This window comes from Bufo gargarizans, chromosome 2, assembly GCF_014858855.1.
Source record: "Bufo gargarizans isolate SCDJY-AF-19 chromosome 2, ASM1485885v1, whole genome shotgun sequence".
NCBI classification, from domain to species: domain Eukaryota; kingdom Metazoa; phylum Chordata; class Amphibia; order Anura; family Bufonidae; genus Bufo; species Bufo gargarizans.
Genome location: NC_058081.1, coordinates 536763485 through 536786052, shown reverse-complemented (window position 1 = coordinate 536786052; position 22568 = coordinate 536763485). Strand labels below are relative to the sequence as shown.

The 22568-nt window shown below is 44.5% G+C and overlaps 1 protein-coding gene across 1 annotated transcript in view; it reads left to right on the top strand.

Annotated features, from left to right (window-relative positions):
• LMTK3 (lemur tyrosine kinase 3) overlaps positions 1-22568 on the top strand; it is an 89976-nt gene that overhangs the window by 27245 nt on the left and 40163 nt on the right. Inside the window, exons 2-5 of the mRNA XM_044278066.1 lie at positions 107-237; positions 9423-9573; positions 15093-15163; positions 17540-17658. Coding sequence (XP_044134001.1) covers positions 107-237; positions 9423-9573; positions 15093-15163; positions 17540-17658 — 472 coding nt within the window. The remainder of the gene's footprint in view (positions 1-106; positions 238-9422; positions 9574-15092; positions 15164-17539; positions 17659-22568) is intronic.

Sequence of the window (22568 nt, the reverse complement as noted above, 5' to 3'; positions counted from 1 at the left end):
ATATTGTATTAAAATAAATGTTTTATTGGTATTTTCCATGTTATGCATTGATTTTATGCATTATTTGTACCGTTTAAAAAACATATTCTTCTCCTTAATCTTGTAGATGGCTCATCACAGAGGGCCCCTCTTGCACCACCATACGCTGTGGTACTTATCTCTTGCTCTGGTCTACTAGCCTTTATCTTCCTGCTCCTTACCTGTCTCTGCTGCAAGAGAGGTGATGTTGGATTCAAGGTGAGACTGGTTGCGCTGAACATATCAGAATCTCATAGACAAGAGAAGACCGGTAGCGAATTATGTTGTGAACTATATTGTAGTAGGAGCCACGATACATACAGGGTGCAGATATTTGTAGGAGTTGCATTGTATACAACCTTTTCTTTCCATATAAATTCCTCTTTATGCAGGCTATCCATATGTTACAAAACTGTTAGTTACACTGTTACAAAACTGTTAATTACACTGTGTGCGGTCGGTCAGGACTTCAGGGACCCGTAACTCCCGAACCCTTGGACCGACGGAGCCGGATTTTGGATATGTTGTTCCCCTACACCAGGACTGTCTGAGGATACCGAATGTAAAGATGTACCCCCTGGTTTTGGGGTACATCCAGAACTTGGGTAACATTGTGTGTGGGTTGATTATGTTAAAGGCTTATCTGAGAGAGAGGAGCCGCTTCGTCTCGGTATCCAGAAGGATCCTGTAAATGTAGAACAATCCCGGTAATGATCTTTCAGCTAGGATAATCCTTCCCCCCTCCACAAACGAGTCGAGGCTGCGATTTGAAGGTTAAGCAAGACTGATGTTTATTGACCCGGGGCCTCCTTTTATGCCATCCTGCCCTGGGAAGGGCTACATTTACATGATTACCACAATACACAATTACATGTCTGGGACAGCCCCCACGTCTCCTCCCCTCAGATAAGCCTTTAACATAATCAACCCACACACAATGTTACCCAAGTTCTGGATGTACCCCAAAACCAGGGGGTACATCTTTACATTCGGTATCCTCAGACAGTCCTGGTGTAGGGGAACAACATATCCAAAATCCGGCTCCGTCGGTCCAAGGGTTCGGGAGTTACGGGTCCCTGAAGTCCTGACCGACCGCACACAGTGTAATTAACAGTTTTGTAACAGTGTAACTAACAGTTTTGTAACAGTGCTCCCTTTTTGTGGAACACTCTGGCAGACACTGTCTGACCCCTTTTCGGGGCAGACTAAGGCTGTCCAGACCGCTAGTTATGCTGGGCTGAGGTCTGTTTGTCTGGACAACCCGTCAGCGTTGCCATTCTGTTTCCCAGGTCTGTAGGTAATGGTGAAGTTGAAGGGTTGTAATGACAGACTCCAACGTAAAAGTCTGCCGTTATCCCCCGAGACCCGGTTTAGCCACACCAACGGGTTATGGTCGGTAACCAGAGTGAACTCTTGTCCATACAAATAGGGAGTCAATTTCTTTAGTGCCCACACCAAAGCCAAACACTCTTTTTCTACCGCTGCATAGCTGACTTCGCGTGGCAGGAGCTTACGGCTGATGTAGACAACTGGGTGCTCCCCTCCGTCTTCGCCTACTTGGCTGAGGACAGCTCCCAGCCCGAACATGGAAGCGTCTGTATGGACGATAAAACGTTTGTTAAGGGCTGGGGCCGCCAAGACGGGAGCGTTGACAAGAGCAAGTTTGAGAGCTTGGAAAGCCGTTTCACAGTGGGGAGACCACAGGACCTGTCGAGGTAAGTTTTTCTTGGTCAGGTCAGTCAGGGGTTTGGCAAGTGTGCTGTAGTCTGGTACAAACCGTCTGTAGTACCCTGCTGTGCCCAGGAATGCTAGGACCTGAGTCTTAGTGGTGGGGGTGGGCCAATTGGCAACAGCTTCTATCTTGGCCGGCTCTGGTCGCTGTTTCCCACACCCCACCCGGTGACCCAGGTACTGTACCTCGGCCATCCCAAAGTGGCATTTTTCTGGCTTCAGAGTCAGGCCCGCAGTCCGGATCTGATCCAGAACCATTCCTACGTGAGCTAAGTGGTCCCCCCAGGACTCACTGTAGATCGCTATGTCGTCCAGGTATGCGCAAGCAAAACTCTGGAAGCCATCCAGGAGCCTATCAACCAAGCGCTGGAATGTAGCTGGGGCATTCTTCATCCCAAACGGCATTACCATAAAATGATATAAGCCGAACGGGGTGACGAATGCTGACTTGGGGACAGCCTCCTGGGTCAGGGGAATCTGCCAGTAACCCTTGCAGAGGTCGATGGTGGTCAGATAATTTCCCCTGGCTATACGATCGAGTAGCTCGTCTACCCTGGGCATAGGGTAAGCGTCCGTCACTGTCTTTTCATTGAGCCTCCGATAGTCTACGCAAAACCGGGTTGTACCATCTTTCTTGGGCACCAGGACCACTGGAGAAGCCCAGGGACTATCGGAGGGCTCAATTACCTTGAGTTGGAGCATCTCATCGATCTCCTTCTTCATCTCTGCCCTAACTGCCTCGGGGATTCGGTAAGAAGCCTGGCGTAAAGGAGCTTGTCCTGGGGTATCTACCTGGTGGGTGGTTAAGGTAGTGTACCCTGGCTTCTGGGAGAAAGTGGGGCTTTTGGACTGCAGGAGTTGGTTAAGCTGCTCCCTTTCAGTGGGGCTAAGTCGGTCCCCTATCTTGACCTGAGCTACTATATCTGCGTGGGGACTTTTTTCTAACAGATCTGGAATGGGTAGACTGTCGGGGTCTTCCTGAGGGGGACAGCATATGGCCGTCACGTTCTCCGGCCGCTCAAGATATTCCTTGAGCATGTTCACATGGAATGTCTTTCTAAGATTGCTGTCATGGCAGCTAGCTATTACATAGGTGGTGTCTCCCCTTTTCTCCACTATCTGATAGGGGCCCTGCCAGGACGCCTGTAATTTGTCTGTCTTAACTGGCTTAAGCACTAACACCTTTTGTCCTAGGGTAAAGATTCTCTTTCGGGCCCCCCGATCGTACCACACCTTCTGTCTTCTCTGGGCCGACTGGAGGTTAGCCTGCACTGATTTAGCTAATTGCTCCATTCGGTCCCTGAGTTCCAGCACGTACGGCACAATGGGGACACCGTCAGTCTCCATCTCTCCCTCCCAGTGCTCCCGGATCAGGTTTAGGGGTCCCCGTACTTTTCTTCCGTAGAGCAACTCGAAGGGCGAAAACCCGGTCGTTTCCTGGGGCACCTCCCGATAAGCAAATAGGAGGTGTGGCAGAAAACGCTCCCAGTCTCGGTATTCCTGAGTAAATGTTTTGAGCATTTGTTTGAGGGTCCCGTTGAACCTCTCACAAAGTCCGTTTGTCTGGGGGTGGTATGGAGAGCTCAGGAGGGACTTAATTTTGCAAACCTGCCAGAGTTGCTGAGTCAATTCGGCCGTAAATTGGGTGCCTCGGTCGGACAGGATTTCTTTCGGAAATCCTACCCGGGAAAACACCTGCACCAGCGCATTCGCTACCGTATCCGCTTGGATGTTGGATAGGGCGACAGCTTCCGGGTACCTGGTAGCGTAGTCCACTACGGTAAGAATGTAGCGCTTACCGGAGGGACTAGGGGTAGCCAGCGGTCCCACTAGGTCAATAGCAACCCTGCTGAAGGGTTCCTCCACAATGGGCATATTTACTAAATGAGCTTTAGGGTGATCGCCTCTCCTCCCTACTCGTTGGCACACATCGCAGGTCTTACAATAAGTCCTAACATCAGCGTGTACCCCTGGCCAAAAGAATGTGTGAGTAATGCGGTGTAGTGTGCGGGTTACAGCTAGGTGGCCTGCCAAGGGAATGTCGTGTCCTATCTTGAGTATTTCTCGACGGTATTTGTGGGGCACTACCAGCTGTCGCCTCTGCTGCTCCCTTTTCTCCGTCAAGCGATACAGCTTTCCCTTTTCCCATAAAAAGGTTTCGTTATCTGACCCGCTCCCTCCGATCTCTGCTCGTTCCCGGTACTTTTGTAATGTCGGGTCAGTCTTAGACTCTGTCTCGAAAGCATCTGGGGTGTCCCAGGGTATGGGACCTAACGGGTCAGTCGAGGTCGGGGTAGGTCTTACCTGTGTCTCCCGCACCGGTGATAGTTCTTGCTCCATTCGGGCTTGGGCTCTGGTAGTCACTGGGTTTGCCTCGTTGTTGTCCACTGGAGCATAGGCAGAAGTCATGGGGCCCAAATCGTTGCCCAGTAGTACTTCGGCAGGTAAATTATCCATTATGCCCACGTTTACGGACCCCTTTCCCACTCCCCAATCAAGATGTACTTTAGCGGTCGGAATTTTGTACACATCCCCTCCCGCCACTCTAACGGCCACAGTCTGCCCTGATTGCTTGTGCTCCGGCACCAAATGGCTCTGGACTAGTGTAATGGTAGCCCCCGTGTCTCTTAACCCCTCGGTAGATCGCCCCTCGAGCCATACCTTCTGCCGATGGTGCTGGCGGTTATCCGAAGCAGCATATACCGGATCTGCTTCGTGAAGTGGTCCCAAATATTCCTCCATAGGGGCTTCTTGGTTAACACAGAGCGCCCGGGCAGGACGAGATGACCCAGGGGGGTAATTATAATTCCGGGGGGTCTGGTGTGCATTAAGGGGGCAGCTAGCCATGAGGTGCCCTGGTTGCTTGCATCGGTAGCAGGTCGGTCTGGGGCGATCAGAGTTGTTACTCGGTGGTCCTGAGTACCGCGCGGGGCCCGCGGGCACCGAGGCTCGGAATTCAGTACGTGGTGGCGTGCGGTAAACATCTTTGTGTTCGACCCGTGCTGGGGCTCGGTAGTTTGTGGGTTCGTGTAGACGGGAGTCGTAATGTTCATCGGCCAATTTGGCTGCTTCTTCTAAGGTAGAGGGTCGTCTGTCTCGCAGCCATTCCTTCCCCTGCTGCTCCATGCCGTTATAAAAATGTTCTAAGAGAAATAATTGTAAAATTTCTTCACCAGTCACAGCTTTACTTCCGCTCATCCAGTGATTTGCCGCTCTCCGCATTCGGTGCGCCCATTCCATATGTGTGTCGTTAGGCTTCTTTCTCGTGCTGCGAAATTGTCGGCGATACGTGTCAGGAGTTACAGCGTACCGCCGCAACAGTGTCTCTTTGACCAGCGCATACTGTGTCACTTCCTCAGCGCCCAGAGTCCGAAATGCTTCCAGAGCTCGCCCGGATAGTTTTCCAGACAATATCGTGGGCCACTCTCTGTTGGGAATCTGGTGCAGGGCACATTGCCTCTCGAAGTCCGCTAAATATTCATCGATTCCTGTCTCGCTCTCTAGGAAGGGTCTAAAAGCCGCATAGGGTATCTTTGGCCTCCCGGCGTTTCCGACAGGAACGATTACCTGCGGTGCTTCGGCATTGCGGTGTGCGGTCACTAGGCTGAGTTCGTGGGCTCGAGCCTTCCGTATATCCTCGTCCGCTTCTGCCATCAACTGCTGTACCAGTTCCATAGGCGGGTTCGGCCCGTATAGAGAGAGCCTCTCCCGAACAATCCTGGTCTTTTCGTCACTACTCGTGGTCGGGGTTTCTGCCATCGTGAAGCCCTGATCCAGTTCGGTTAGTTCTGCGATCAGTTCCCTTCTCGGACGGTTGCTGGCGTTCCCCCCTCTGCTTTCGAGTAAATCCTTCAGGGTCGCACGTTTCAATTTTTCGTAAGCGCTCTCCATCCGTTCAGTACCTCTCCTAGGAAATCCAGGACAATCCCACTGCTGCCATCCAAATGTTACGGTTACTCCCCGGCTAGCTGGGAGCTGGACCGCTTGGATAGTCTGGATCTCTGTTTAGGGAGAGAGAGAGGAGCCGCTTCGTCTCGGTATCCAGAAGGATCCTGTAAATGTAGAACAATCCCGGTAATGATCTTTCAGCTAGGATAATCCTTCCCCCCTCCACAAACGAGTCGAGGCTGCGATTTGAAGGTTAAGCAAGACTGATGTTTATTGACCCGGGGCCTCCTTTTATGCCATCCTGCCCTGGGAAGGGCTACATTTACATGATTACCACAATACACAATTACATGTCTGGGACAGCCCCCACGTCTCCTCCCCTCAGATAAGCCTTTAACATAATCAACCCACACACAATGTTACCCAAGTTCTGGATGTACCCCAAAACCAGGGGGTACATCTTTACATTCGGTATCCTCAGACAGTCCTGGTGTAGGGGAACAACATATCCAAAATCCGGCTCCGTCGGTCCAAGGGTTCGGGAGTTATGGGTCCCTGAAGTCCTGACCGACCGCACACAGTGCAATTAACAGTTTTGTAACAGTGTAACTAACAGTTTTGTAACACCATATAATGACATAACCTTGTGACCCCCCATGTCAGCTTCAGATGGTTTTTTTCTCTTGGACCTTTGGGGCCCACTATGGCTGGGCCTACCAGAGGATCCTCTTTTACTCTATTTGGCTAGTCTGACCCTGTCCCATGTTCTTAATGAACTGGTTTAGTGCTATGCCCCTTTTTGATCTTCATTTGAGTGGGCTTCCTGCTGCTGGGGGCACCACTGGCCGGTGAGCCTCTTATGTCACATAAGGGCACCACCATGCCGGGAAAAGCTGTGAGGAGTTTTTCACAAAAGGTATTCACAAATCTTCATCAACTAAATGTTGCTATCATGCCACCATGGACTTTATAGAAGTCCAGTCACTGCTGCTGAAATATCTGTTTTAGTAAGTACTTGTATTCTCCATGAAATAATTCTAGAACATTTTTCCTGATAAATCTGTGTTGTGTTATTCCTCTGTATGTCCTACACTGTCGGTGGTGATTGGACAGTGCCACAGTGCTTAGGGACACATCACCAACTAGCAATTCCTGGGGGAATAGGGGAATGGCACAATGCATAGTTCCGAATTATTATTTCATATAGAATACACGTATTTACCAAAACAGACATATGTATTTATGATGTAGAAGTTATAATGTTAAACGTCTTATAGGATGAAAGCAAGTCTCTCAGATATGTTTACAACCAGTTACTCAAAAGAGCAGGCAAATTATTGCCTAACTAAACTAGACCTTTTTTTGTGATATAGCATACGTGGTGGTTTAAGGGGCCTAACATTTATGTTGGGCTACCAAAATAATTTCTGGGACTTTTTTATGTGACACATTGGGTTTATTATTTATATTTTTAGATATTTATTTTTTTGTTTCCAATTTGCAAATTGATCACAAAATGTTAATATAGGTTCCTTATTTTGTGTCCATCCTTTTGATATATAACAACACCTGCATGGAGTTTGTATGTTCTCCCTGTGTTTGCGTGGGTTTCCTCCGGGTTCTCCGATTTCCTCCCATACCACAAAGACATACTGATAAAGACCTTAGATTGTGAGCTACATTGGGGACAGTGAGTGATGATAATGTCTGTAAAGCGCTGTGGAATATAGCAGCGCTATATAAGTCTCACATAAACCGTTATGGCACCAGTTTCTGTTGGCGTGGGCATTTATTTTTACATTTTTTAAATGTTGTATTTTTTTTTTTTTTGCTTATTGTTTTATATATTTTTGCAATATGTGCCTCCAAAGAGGTCATAAAACCATTGGAAACCATTTAGACTTTTTGTTATTTTGCTTGTTTCCACTTTGACTGGGGCATGTGAAGGAGCTCCAATTACAGGGGAAAACTATCTCTGTATACACAGTCATAGAGGGAAGGCTGTCAATCACTGATAGGACCGCCGCCTTGACTTCAAAGCCCAGAACGAGCAGCAATTTAAATGAAGAAATAACAGGTTTTACGGAATCTTTTCCCACAAAACCATTTATCAATCTGCTCAACTCCTGCTCTATAACAAGCTGCTTGCAGCTCAGACACCATGTTTAAAATGAACCATGTTCCCTTTAGGTAATGTTCATGTACTTTCTGGTGTATTGTGGATCGGAAAGGGTGCTACACACGAGCTGCAGCCCCTCTTTAGTTAGTAGGTCCCCACCACCTTAAGTCCAAAGTTAAAGAAACAATTAGGATCCGCGCTTTAATGTAGGGATATCAGAAAAAGCACATCAAACACTGTTCATGCACAGTTAGTTTCTTCCCATTTCTTCCTTATTTCCCCTTCTTCACCTCTCCTAAGTCTCTGAACCCATTATACTCCTTGCACCTTTAAAGAAAATACAAACATCGTGCAGACCCACATATAGTGAAATAACTTTATTTCACTAACAAGATCACAGTCTTGATCATCGTATAAAATATAAAACAATGCCCTGTGCATGAACAGTGTTTGATGTGCTTTTTCTGATATCCCTACGTTGAAGCGCGGACCCTAATTGCTTCTTTAACACATACTTTTTGTTACTTGATTACATAGTTAACTAGCTGTATTATTTGTGGCACTGTTTTACTGTTTATAAAGGCTTACATTGAACAGACCCATCAGTATCCCAGTTTCCCAATTTTTAGATGGGTCCAAATGTTTACTGTGTAATCACAATCAAACCATCTGCCCATTGTATTATTTTACTGTATATTGCCCTTAAGTAGCTTGAAAAATGTATGGATTGAAAAAAAAAATTTCCACCTTTCTAAAATTTCTTTATGCAGTCAACTAGATGCTGTGTCTGAGCTGCAGATTCTGTTATTGGTGCCAAGATGAGTGCTTATCATGTGGATGCCAGAGCGCAGCAGAGTGCCAATCCTTTACTATGAAAACAGGGGAAGGATTCTTAACATCAGTGGGAGACTCAGATTCGGCCAAGCACTTCTGATTACAGCTTAATTATTAGCCTTCATGATTTGGTAGAAATATCGGGCATATGTGGCCCGCCTAAAAGTATGGGGAAAAAATATACTATCATGGGTAGTTATCTTCTAATTTAATAATATCTATAATCATTTAGACCCTAGGTTCTCAACATGTGGGTTACTATCTCTCTTGGGTCTAGAATTTCAGCCTGTTTCTACCCCAGGAGGTACATGTTGTATCTTGAGAGGGTGTGCTGTGGTACCTCCTGCTCTTGCTTTTCTTTTTATTGACAGTAAGGTGCATGGAGATATCCCTGGGGGGAATATTTAAACATGTAACAAAGAGCAGGGCATGTGATAAAAATACAAGAGAAGTATTAGTCCTTGGGAAAATCCACCACTGATCATTTGCTTCCACTGGTCTCTGCTGCTATCGTGCAGTGATGGCATTGTGACCACCTCCATGGCGTGCGTGTAGCTGAAATGTCATCACTGCAGGACTCCACCAAGAAGCCCCGGAGCAGCGGTGCATTTTCCAGGTGACTAACCCTTCTTTGGTTGTTTTATCATATCCTCTGCTCTTTGCTACATTTTTTAAAGTACCATAGTGCACTACAGCCACCTTTGTTTTCATCCAATATATTTACATACAGCAGTGTAATTTACATAAAGAATATTTTAGATATATTTATTCTTCTGCATTGTGTGTCTTTTGTACTTTTTATTCTCTTTTAAAATGTCTTTATGTTCTATAGGAGTTTGAAAATCCAGATGGAGAAGAGTTTTCTGGGGAGTATACTCCACCCGCTGAGGAGACTTCCTCTTCCCAGTCCATTCCGGATGTCTACATTCTTCCTCTCTCAGAAGTGTCTTTACCCGTCCCCAACACACAGGCTCCTAAAACAGGTACCCATCTCCCATGAGCCCTGGTTTAAGACTATATCTCAAAAGACTTTTACTGTAGATTTATTTTGGTAGAGCTCCAATAAAGTGGCCTTCTGATTCTGCATAAAAGATTCAATTAACTGCACGATGCACAATTAAAGTACCTGGCGCCTTCCTTTTTATTCATTCCAGGTCTCCTCAACATTCACCAACACACTGGGAAAGATATATCGTGTATATCCCTGAGACCTTATTGCAAAATGAACCAAACTTTTGCATATTTTGATGCATTTAGTTTTAGTTTTAGACCTATTTATGAAGCAAATGCTCCAAAAAAGAATAATCCACTGCACCCTGCTTAGCGATGGGGCATGGCTTAGAAGGAAAGGAGTATGACTTAGCTTAAAGGGAATGTCTTAAGATGCAACAACATGTGGCAAAAGTTTGACACAAACTGTTGGCTCAAAGCAAGTCATTCAATAGGTGGTGAAAAAGTTGAGAAAAGTATCTAGCCATGCGCCAAATTTATTGTAAAGCGTGCACCACTGTAATATATTTTGCAAGTCATTAGGTTATAAATGATTACATTGTAAACATTTTAGACAGGATTAGTAAATGTGACCCACCCATTTTTTAAAACTGATGTAAAGGAAAACTGGCTTAGTTTTCCATAGAAACCAAACATATTCCAACTATCATGTTTCACAACTCCTTTGGAAAATAAAAGGTGGAACGTGATTTGTTGCTATGACAACTAAGCCAGTTTTACTTTACACCAGTTTTGATAAATCTCCCCCACTGTGTACAGAGTAGTCTATGACACTTTAACTCTTTCACTCCACACTTTCTGGTACTGTATTACATATCAGTTCTCCCATTGGTAAATTTAAACGCAAAACCTTATGAAGGAGATTTACTAAACTGGTTTAAAGTAGAACTGGCTTAGTTTCCCATAGCTACCATTCAGATTCCACCTTTCATTTTTCATAGCTCCTTTGGAAAATGAAAGGTGGTGTCATGGAGCGGTGTGGGAGGTAAACTCCACACCGAACACAGGAGGGAAGGAAAAGGTACTAGACCTGGAAACTAGGGAAAGGGAAAAGGTCACCACCTTATGAATCTCTAAACCGAGCCCTGACTACTATCAGTATGAACAGACCTCAATGGTAGAAAGGTTCATACGCAGGAACCTAGAGCGCTACCTGACCCTAAAGGGCCATGGAAGCAGTGTCAGGACAAAAGATGACCTGTTCCTTCCCAGCTGAAGGAACAGGAGACTCCCTCAGGCCTAATACCAGAAGATATGGGAATACGACAAACTAGAAATAGAAAAAAGAAACTTAACTCCGAAGTGCGCGGACGCGCAGGAACTCAGAGGAGAACCAAACACCAGCACTTCCACAACCAGAAAGGAGCTATCAACCGCATAGCATGATGGGTAAGACCAGACTAAATAGAGGAGTTGGAATGACCACTTAAGCTACACCTGACACAAGAGGTGTGGTCATAACCAGCAACAACACAGAAACAAGTGAAACCAAATAGGCTGTGACAATTAAATTAAATCTGGTCAAAAACAACGACCATCTTGCCTGCTTTGGGTTCAGTCAATTAGCCGACTCCAGGTAAGCCAGATTTTTGTGATCAGTAAGCACAGTAATAGGATAAATTGCTCCTTCCAACCAATGACGCCACTCCTCAAAAGCCAACTTAATGGTCAGCAATTCTCTATTACCCACATCATAATTCCTCTCTGCAGCCGAGAGTTTCTTAGAGAAGAATGCACATGGGCACCATTTACTAGGTGAAGGACCCTGGACAAGACTGCTCCTACCCCAACCTCGGATGCTTCAACTTCCACAATGAATGGCTGTGACACATCCGGTTGCACCAATATAGGAGCGAAGCAAAACATTCCTTCACCACAGAAAAAGCTTGTAATGCCGCATCAGACTAGACTGAGACATCCAAACCTTTCCTAGTCATGTCAGTTAAAGGTTTAACGGCAGTCGAATAGTTCAAAATTATTTACAGTAGTAGTTGGTGAATCCCAAAAACCACATAAGCGCTTTCAGTTTTTCGGGTCGATCCCAGTCCAACACAGCACGGACCTTCTCTGGATCCATACGAAAACCTGAAAAGAGTAGTTAACCCAGGAATTGCACTTCCTGAACTGCAAATACACACTTCTCCATCTTAGGGTACTTTTACACTAGCGTCGCTGGATTCCGGCAGGCAGTTCCGTCGTCGGAACTGCCTGCCGGGTCCGGCAATCTGTATGCAAACGGATAACATTTGTAGATGGATCCGGAAGCGGATCCATCTCACAAATGTATTGCAATACCGGATCCGTCTCTCCAGGTTTCATCTGGAAAAACGGATCCGGTATTTATCTTTTTCACATTTTTAAAGGTCTGCGCATGCAGACAAGTGTTCTGGCAAGTGTTCCGGAAATTTGAATAGAGAAAATACCGCAGCATGCTGCAGTATTTTCTCCATCCAAAAACCATACAGTGACTGAACTGAAGATATCCTGATATTCAGTTTTTTTCCGGTACTGAATGCCTAGGACGGAACTCAATACTGGAAAAGAAAAGCGCTAGTGTTAAAGTACTCTTAGCATACAATTTACTCTCTCTTAGGATCTGTAACACCTGTCTCACGTGATCCTAATGAGTCTTCATATCTAGAGAATAAATTAGTATGTCATTCAGATACACAACAACAAACCTCCCCACCATATTATGAAAGATATAAATAACAAAATGCTGGAAAGCCACAGGAGCATTAGTTAACCCAAACGGCATGACCAGACTCTCAAAATGACCCTCTGGGGTATTAAACGCCGTGTTCCATCCATCCCCTTCCTTGATCCTGACCAGATTCTATGCCCCCCTTAGGTCCTACTTGGAGAACACCTTGGCACCAACAATCTGGTTAAACAAGTCAGGAATCAAAGGAAGGTGGTACGGATCACGTAAACCCTGCTGCCACTGGGGACTTGGAAGGTCTAATATGTCCCTTAGCCAAACTCTCTGCAATATATTCTCGAATGGCCGCTCTTTCGAGTTCAGAAAGGTTACATAACCTAGATTTGGGAAACTTTGTTCTGGGAATAAGATTGATAGGATAATCATATTCCCGGTGTGGGGGTAAACCACTGGCAACCCCTCTCAGAAAATACATCACAAAAAAACAGAAATGAAAGAGGGAACAGCTTTAGTAGTCAAGACAGAAAGAGATGCATTAAGACAGTTGTCCATGCAATAATCACTACATTCGAGAATCTGTCTCGCCAGTCAATTGTAGTATTATGTTTGCTCAACCATGGTAAACCCAGAACCAACGAAGTAGGCAGACCCTCCAGCACAAAGCACAAAATGGCTTCCTGATGACAATCACCCACTCTTAAACAGATGTCCTGCACCATCTGTGACAAACATTTCTGAGTAAATGGTGCGGAGTCTATTGCAAACACCGAAATATTTTTCTCTAATGCACTTGTTGTCAACCCATGCAAACGGACGAACTGACCATCAACTAGGTTAACCCCTTCCCCACTGTCAATAAACACCTCAATTCCCACAGTTTTGGACTCTAGTGCCACCTCGGCAGACAGGAGAAATCAGATACTACCACGAAATGACAAAAGTAGGTTCTCTGACTCCCCACCCACCCCACCAAGAGTAAGATGGGAATTAAACTTTTTTTTTTGTTTTCACCTTGACGCTGAACGTAAGGACAAACATTAACAAAATGTTCCCTTTTTCCACAGAAAAAACATACGCCCTTCTTAGGACTAAAACTCTTGCAAGCAGGCCCAGAGGTAGGTCCTCTAACTGCATAGATTCTTCACCAGGCATAAACTCAGGAGTCTTTCCACCCAAGGTATCAGAGGAAGCCGCTATGTTATATGATAGTTCGTCCTGAGATTGAGGGACCTTAGATCTCTCTTTCAGGCGTCTATCTATACGTACAGCAAGGGACATAGCCTCTTCCAAGGACTCAGGATTTTCGTGAAAGTACTACTGGCACCAGCAGCCTGTGATCCCTGGATGTGCGTGTGGAGGTCAGCTACCTCTATAGACAGACCCTGCAATTGTCTAGCCAGTGCAGTGATTGGATCCATAGCCTCACTGACACAAACAAAAAATGACGGTTTATGGTGGTTGATAATGTCACGGCGCGGTGTGGGAGGTAAACTCCACACCGAACACAGGAGGGAAGGGAAAAGGTACTAGGCTTGGAAACTAGGAAAAGGGAAAAGGTCACCACCTAGTGAATCCCTAAACCGAGCCTTGACTACTATCAGTATGAACAGACCTCGATGGAAGGAATGTTCATATGCAGGAACCTTAAACCCTATCTGACCTTAAAGGGCCCTGGAAATAGTGTCAGGACAAAAGATGACCTGTTCCTTCCCAGTTGAAGGAACAGAAGACTCCCTCAGGCTTAATACCAAAAGATATGGGAATACGACAAACTAGAAATAGGAAAAAGACACTTAAGTCTGATGTACGCGAACGAGCAGGAACTCAGAGGAGAACCAAACACCAGCACTTCCACAACCAGAAGGGAGCTATCAACCGCATAGCATATACTTGGAATGACCACTTAAGCTACACCTGAGACAAGAGGTGTGGTCATAACCAGCAACAACACAGAAACAAGTGAAACCAAAGAGGCTGTCAGATCACATCTCGTGCATCCAGTCTCTTAGATCTTCTGACCCCTGTCACGGGAGAGACCGTGACAGGTGGCATCTGATTGGTTGCTATGGGCAAGTTCTACTTTACACCAGTTTGATAAATCTCCCCCTATGTATTATCTTGATTATGTGCAGGGATAGACTGGCCATAGACCCTAAAAATAAATTTCCTAGTAGGCCAATGGCTATGAGGCCTTGTGAGCTCTCCTCACAGCCACCAGTCAGTTACATAGGGATCTGATGCTCTCAGCATTAATTAATGCTAGGTGCATCTGGTACTTATCCACCTGGCTGGCAGAAGAAAATGCTCTCCTGAATGCAACTGTATTGCTTTCCTCAGGACAGTGATAGAGTTGAATTCTGCTCTACTGTGTATTTGGTTCTGTTGCAGAATATTTAAGTATAAGGTATGGGCTTGTGGGGACTGCCCTGTGGAGGTCCTGACATTGACATTGTATTCTTCATTAAAGGGGTTCTCTGGGCTTTTAATAAAATCCTGGCTGCATGCACAACTCGATGTGTTCCCGAGTCTTCCTGTTCTACTGCATATACAGTATATGCAGCTTAACAGGAAGACTTGGGAATTCATCATGTCGGCAATAGAGCCCACAGCCACTGTGAGCACAGCTGAGACAACAGCGATGGATGGGTAAGCATTGCCCAAACTAACTTTCCTACACAGACCAGAAGATGGCAGAATTTTATGAAAAGCCCAGAGAACCCCTTTAATGTCAATCATTTGAGAATGTGTAAAATACTAGTGATTGAACAGATACATTTGCTATATATGTTATTGGAAAACTGGTACTAACTATATTTTCTGTATGCACAGTGAAACAGACAGGATTTAGTCGGCAGGACCTAAGCTATCTTCAGGAGATTGGAAATGGCTGGTTTGGAAAGGTGAGCACTGACAGTCCTTTTTTTCCCTTTGGATTTCTCTGAAGTAGGGATGGATCAGAAAAAGGGAGGAAGAGAGAAGGGGAAAGGTTGAGGAATGTAATCTGTACAAATAAAAGAGCCCAATGATGGTCTTTAGGAAAAACAATACATTAAATGACTATAAGGCATCCAAAACCAATAGAATAAAATACACTGGCATATACCTTATTTTTTGGACTATAAGACACATCTCACAGTAAGATGCCCCACTGGTTTAAAGACAGGAATTTGAAAAAATAGCTATTTTCAATTAATTCAAACTTCCCTGGTAGATTAATAAAGTGGAGCGTTCAATAGTCTAGGATGAAGGGGTTAATAAATTACAGTCAGCTCCCGTTACTCCTAGTGTCTCATCTTTTGACCACTGAAACAAACAGCAATGGCGCATGTGGTCACATGATAGGAGTAGCAACATCATCACAATAAACATTACAAGTTACAGTGTACATGTCATGAACCAGCAGGAGTGAACCCACTGTGTCACGTGTCCTACCTCCTCTAAGGGCATTGTATAAGTGAACCCCTTGATCTTCACAGTACCCCTGAGGGTGGGGATAGACTTTCCCGAGGGGAACACCAGGTCACTAGCTCTTGAGGAGGATTGTCACACAAGACAGCTGGTCCAGGCAGACCAGGAGGTACCTGAGAAAGGTACCAGAGGTACAGACGTATTCAGCAGGCTGAGTTGTAACCAGGAGCAACAGTGCAGGACCGAAGGATGAGGCAGAGGGAAAGTCAAACAAGCAATAGGTCTGTGCAGGTGGCACAGGCACAGGTACAGGTCAGGCAGTCCATGTTGGCAACAGGAGATTCAAGGCAAGCAGGCAGGGATCAGACTGGTAGCAGAGTCCAGAAACACAAGCAAGAGCCAGGTACACAGGAATACAAGCAGAGAAACAAGGACCTTGACACTGAGGCATCTTTGAAGGGGGCTGAGACACTTATATATGTGCAGGAGGGCTAGGATTGGTCAGTGAGGTCACATGATCTAACCCATAAAGCACATGAAGTGACTCATGCCAGCGTTCTAAAAAAGTGAGTCTTATAGTTCAAAAATACTGTTCATACCTTTCAATAAATGCATTGTTCAAAACTTCTTTATCCCCGGAGTGTAATGACAAGTTGACCATTGGGACAAGATTGGGAATGGCTAATCATGGATGTCCACGTTGATGCCATAGTGACAGACCTTGATTGGCCAGACTTGTAATTCTCCTTTTAATATTGATATTACTATATTTCCCTTATTGAAGATTTAATTAGCATCTTTGTAAGGTGTACATGATGTATTTTTTGCTTTTTTGCTTAATTGAATATTGGAAGCAGAATGTCTACAGATGCATAGGAGAATACATGTAATGGTACTAATGGATATACAATTGAAATTTGTAGTTCCTTAGATACCCTGAGGTCAAAACCACAGTTCAAATATGACAGGCAAGTCTGACTGCAGACTAGATGTAGGCACTAAAAAAAAAAATATATATTTCTAATAAAGTGAGTCTTATACTCCAAAAATACTGTTCTTACCTTTCAATAAATGCACTGTTCCACTGAAACTGGTGTTGTTTTCCACATCAATCAATGACAAGTCTATTGGGACAAAATGGGGATTGGCTAATCATGGACGTTCAAGGTTACGCCACAGCGACAGCCTTTGATTGGTCAATCTAATGGATATACAACTGAAATAAGTAGTTCATTAGATCCCACGAGGTCAAAAACCTTTGATATGTTACCAACCACAGTTAATTTATGACAGATGGTGTTAAGTCACATTGGGTATTAAAAGGCAAAAAGCATATTAAAGATGCCAAGTGACATGGCTTTTTTTATATGTCTGTAACTGTTGCAGTGCGCAAATTGCAAATTCGCAAAACGCGGATACCGCCTATCATATAGGACATGTTCTATTTTTTTTTTACAGGGCTGCGGAATGGAACTAGCACACGGTGTGCTGCCGCATCTTTTGTGGCCCCATTGAAATGAATGGTTCCGCACCCGTTCCGCAAAATTGCGGACCCAGAAGTATTGACGTGTGAATGGACTCTAAATGTATATTCTTCCTGGACCCAGTAGTGCACTATAATTTATGCTTCCTGTACACTAGTGGCACCAGGAATATTAAGTGATTCCCAGGCTACTGGCACTGTAGACTCATTAGTTGGGGAACACGCAGTAAAGCAACGTTCATAACTATTCGCTGTCCATCATATGTGCATGTAAATGCTAGAATATTATACATTATATAGATTATTTTGGAGTACAACATGAATAAACACATTACCTATTTCACCTACCGTGTCCGATTACTTTTTTTTTTCATTGCCCATGAAGGTTATTTTGGGGGAGATATTCTCAGACTACACTCCTGCGCAGGTCGTGGTTAAGGAGCTACGGGTCAATGCCAGCCCTTTGGAACAACGGAAGTTTCTGTCTGAAGCACAGCCTTACAGGTATCTGATATTTTGTGGCACTTTTTTTTCCAGATGCGATGATACAATGTTTTGCTGTAACTTTGTCTATATTTCCAATGCACAATAGACTCACTCAAGATAAAATTTGTTTTTACATTTTTGTTTGTTCCTCCCTTCTTTCCAAGATTCATAGCATTTTTACTTTTCTACTCAACATGACTTTTCAGGGATTATTTATTGCTGGGCAAGTTGTATTTTTTTTAATAGCATCCTCGGGTGAAATAAAAAAAAAATAATTTCTGCCATACTTTTTTAGATTTTGTCTTTATGGTGTTCATTATATGCTAAAAGTGGCACGACAAGCTTGAGCCTCTTGCACACGGCCGTTGTTTAGGTCCGCATCCAAGCCGCAGTTTTGGCGGCTCGGATGCGGACCCATTCACTTCAATGGGGCCGCAAAAGATGTGGACAGCACTCCGTGTGCTGTCCGCATACGTTGCTCCGTTCCGTGGCCCCGCAAAAAATAAATAAACTGTCCTATTCTTGTCCGCGCTTTGCGGACAAGAATAGCCAGTTATATTAAAGGCTGTCCGTGCCGTTTCGCAAATTGCGGAACGCACACGGACGCCATCCGTGATTTGCGGATCCGCGATTTGCAGACCGGAAAACACACAACGGTCGTGTGCATGTAGCCTTATTCTGTGGGTCAGTTTGATTATGGCGATACTAAATGTACAGTTGCAAGAAAAAGTATGTGAACCCTTTGGAATTATATGGATTTCTGCACAAATTGGTCATAAAATGTGATCTGATCTTCATCTAAGTCACAACAATAGACAATCACAGTCTGCTTAAACTAATAACACACAAAGAATTAAATGTTACCATGGTTTTATTGAACACACCATGTAAACATTCACAGTGCAGGTGGAAAAAGTATGTGAACCCTTGGATTTAATAACTGGTTAAACCTCCTTTGGCAGCAATAACTTCAACCAAACGTTTCCCGTAGTTGCAGATCAGACGTGCACAACGGTCAGGAGTAATTCTTGTGCAAACTGTAAGCGTGCAGCAATGTTTTTCTGGACAGCAGTGGCTTCCTCTGTGGTATCCTCCCATGAAATACATTCTTGTTTAGTGTTTTACGTATCGTGGATTCGCTAACAAGGATGTTAGCATATGCCAGAGACTTTTGTAAGTCTTTAGCTGACACTCTAGGATTCTTCTTCACCTCATTGAGCAGGCTGTGCTGTGCTCTTGCAGTCATGTTTACAGGACGGCCACTCCTAGGGAGAGTAGCAGCAGTGTTGAGCTTTTTCCATTTATAGACAATTTGTCTTACCGTGGACTGATGAACAGCAAGGCTTTTGGCGATACTTTTATAACCCTTTCCAGCTTTATGCAAGTCAACAATTCTTAATTGTAGGTCTTCTGAGAGCTCCTTTGTGCGAGGCATCATTCACATCAGGCAATGAATCTTGTGAAAAGCAAACCCAGAACTGGTGTGTGTGTTTTATAGGGCAGGGCAGCTGTAACCAACACCTCCAATCTCATCTCATTGATTGGACTCCAGTTGGCTGACACCTCACTCCAATTAACTCTTGGAGATGTCATTAGTCTAGGGGTTCACATACTTTTTCCACCTGCACTGTGAATGTTTACATGGTGTGTTCAATAAAAACATGGTAACATTTAATTCTTTGTGTGTAATTAGTTTAAGCAGACTGTGATTGTCTATTGTTGTGACTTAGATGAAGATCAGATCACATTTTATGACCAATTTGTGCAGAAATCCATATAATTCCAAAGGGTTCACATACTTTTTCTTGCAACTATATATAGTTTTTATTATGAATTACCGGTTCTATTAAAAAAAAGAACCTTGCATTGTCATATGCAGACAGCTATAACTTTTTTATGCTTTTGTCCACAGAGCTGTGTGAGGGCTTGTTTTTTGTAGGATGAGCACCAGTTATTATTGGTATTTTTTCTTCAGATACAGCATTTAACGCACATTTTCTGGCATGGTGATACAAACTATGTTCAAAGGGAATGATGCCCGTCTCTAGAAAAGCCCAGAACAGTGCTATACACCACCAATTTGTGCTGGTGACATCACCAGGCTCCCTGCTATGTGGAAGTCTCCACCTAGTGTACTGATGTGAAGCCTAGTATATCACCGGTTCACAACAAACAGACCTAGCTATGCAGAGCAAGGCAAGGGGAGCATCGGAGCAAGGAAATGCTTAGATACTCCACTCCTACACGGTAAAGGACTGAAGGGGAGCTTATATCCAGGTTCAGCCCTGAACCCAGACAACCCCTTTAAATGCCACTAAAGCTATGGTAGGTGGTATGGAAAAGGATTGTGCCATGATTGTGGCAAAAAAATGAAAATCACAAATCATATAGTACATCATCTCTAGGCAGAAGTCGCTGCCTACAATACTGATCTGAGGCCCGGTACGTCACTGGCTCACAACAAACAGACCTAGCGCTGTGCGATGGAGCGCAAGGCAAGGGGAGCATCGGAACAAGGAAGTGCCCCAATGCTTCACTCCTGCATGGTAAAGGACTGAAGGGGAGCATATATTTGGGTTCAGCCCTGAACCCCGACAACCCTTTTAAGGGTTAGGGACCCTTGGTATGAATTGATGTAAAAAATAAAGCCTAATCATCATACTTATGTTAACAAACTGTATCTGGCCTTGTGCTTGTGGTCATGGCATGACTAGCAGCTGTAAGTGATAAGCATATAAAGGTGCCTTATGCAAGGATGCATAGCATTGGGTATCTGTCAGCAACTAGTATTTCCTAGCATTATTAGTAGGATTATGTAAGAAAATAACTGCTTTGCCATCATCAGCTATTCAGGCTTAATGGGGTTGTCAGTTTTTTGCTATCAATGACCTATCCTAAGGATAAGGCATGAATATCAGACCAACAGGGGGACATCTCTAAACACCCGGGACCTCCACTGACCAGCTGTTTGAAGAGAAATCAGTGCTCAAATGAGCGTTGCCTTCTCTGCTCTGTTTACCTGCTCGCCGCAGCAATTGCAGTGGTGAGCAGGTGTAATTACAAGTATGGGGTCCCCATTCACTTCTGTGGGACAGGTCCATCTGTTCAAGTGCATAGGACAGAGCCATCCTATCACCATAGTAATTACACCTGCCCACCACTGCATTTGCTGCACCGAGCAGGTAGTCAGAACAGAGGAGGCTTCGCTTGTATGAGCACTGCTTTCTCTTCAAACAGCTGATCAGCAGGGGCGCCGGAAGTCGTTCCCCTGCTGCTCTGGTAGGTCATCAAAAGTAAAAAGCGAACAACCCCTTTAAAGAACCTTTTTCAGGGTTTTTCAGGAGCACAATATTGATGGCCTATCCTTAAGATAAGCCATCAATATCTGATTGGTGGGGGTCACCTGGCACCTCCTTGATCAACTGTTTGAAGTGAGCACTTAGGTCAATGACATCAAGTTAATTGGTCACATTGGCCTATTTTCAGTTCAGTTCCTTTCAAGTAAAATGACCTGCAATACCAAGCACAGCCGCTATACAGCCACCAGATGTCAGACCCCCACTAATCAGATATTGATGACCTATCCTGACAATAGGCCATCAATATTCAACTTATGGAAAACCTCTTCAAGATACCATTTCTGTACAAAATTAGATTATGTAACATTGTATATGCACCTTAAAGGAAATGAATCAATATTAAAAAAATTTAAAACCTCAGAAAACAACTCAGTTACTTATATAGGATAGTGTCTGTGTGCATAATCTGTGACCTGGGCAGAGGTGATTGTGCAGGGAGGGGGTGGAGATAATCTGCCTTCATTATGTTAGTAATGTGAAATTGTGCCTGTGATAATAATGAGATGAAAAGTGAGCTGTGTAGAACAAGAAATGCTAGCCTATTAAGAGCGAGCAAGGTAAACCTTAAGGGCTTACTCTTGCACTTTCACACATAACCTAATTAACAATAAATTGATTGGGACTATCCCAGCTAGCAATCCCTGCCTTGGCCACAACCTTAATGAGCCTTAAAGTGACCACCTGCCACAACCACCATGATCGTGCCATATCGTATCACCACCAATGCAGTCAGAGTCTGACTGATGTCCCTTGGGCCCACCAGAGGAAATAATTCTGAGGGCCCAACCTCTTTGTGTATAGGAAGATCTTAAGGGCCCTTTTTTTTATTAGAGTCTATTATTGTCAGAGCTCTGGTACTCTGAAGAGCCAGTCTGACCCTGGAGGCAGTGCAGAGCAGAATTCTCATTCACTACCCATGACTTACCCTATTTTATTGCCTTTAAGCTCCTACTTAACACCTTGTCTACACCTCTATCCCCTTAAACCTTCTCTATCTCACAGAGCCAGAGATCTTGCAGCCACTCCCTTATCCACATTAATGTATTGTTCGCCAATAATGATGGCCTTGCGGTTCACCCGGTGGTCGTTTCGCAGCAAACTTTGCTCGGTCGCGGTTCTCCAAACGGGCGTACATATGGCGATGTCCGACGGCGCCATATTCTTTTACATTATGAAGAACTTTGACCCATGACACATCCATCAGGTGGTACAGGACAGCCAATTGAGATGTTTCAGTACATGGACATACCCCCTACCTTATAAATAAACCCGATCTGGCAGCCATTTTACATTAGGTGTTTTGCCAGTGTAGGGAGAGGTTACTGTGTGGAGCAGGGACAGGCTGTTAGGGACACCAAACGCTAGCTAATAGGGCCACAAAAGTCATTTTAAGGACTGGTATAGGTGTGCTATCGATAGGTGTGACATACTCAGGGGTGTAATATACTTATAATATACTTTCTAACATAGAAAATATATTATAGTGCATTGGTATTGTGCAACAGTTGTGTGCGGTTCTGCTGAGATACTGCAGGTATACAGAGGGACAAACACTATTGGAACAAATAA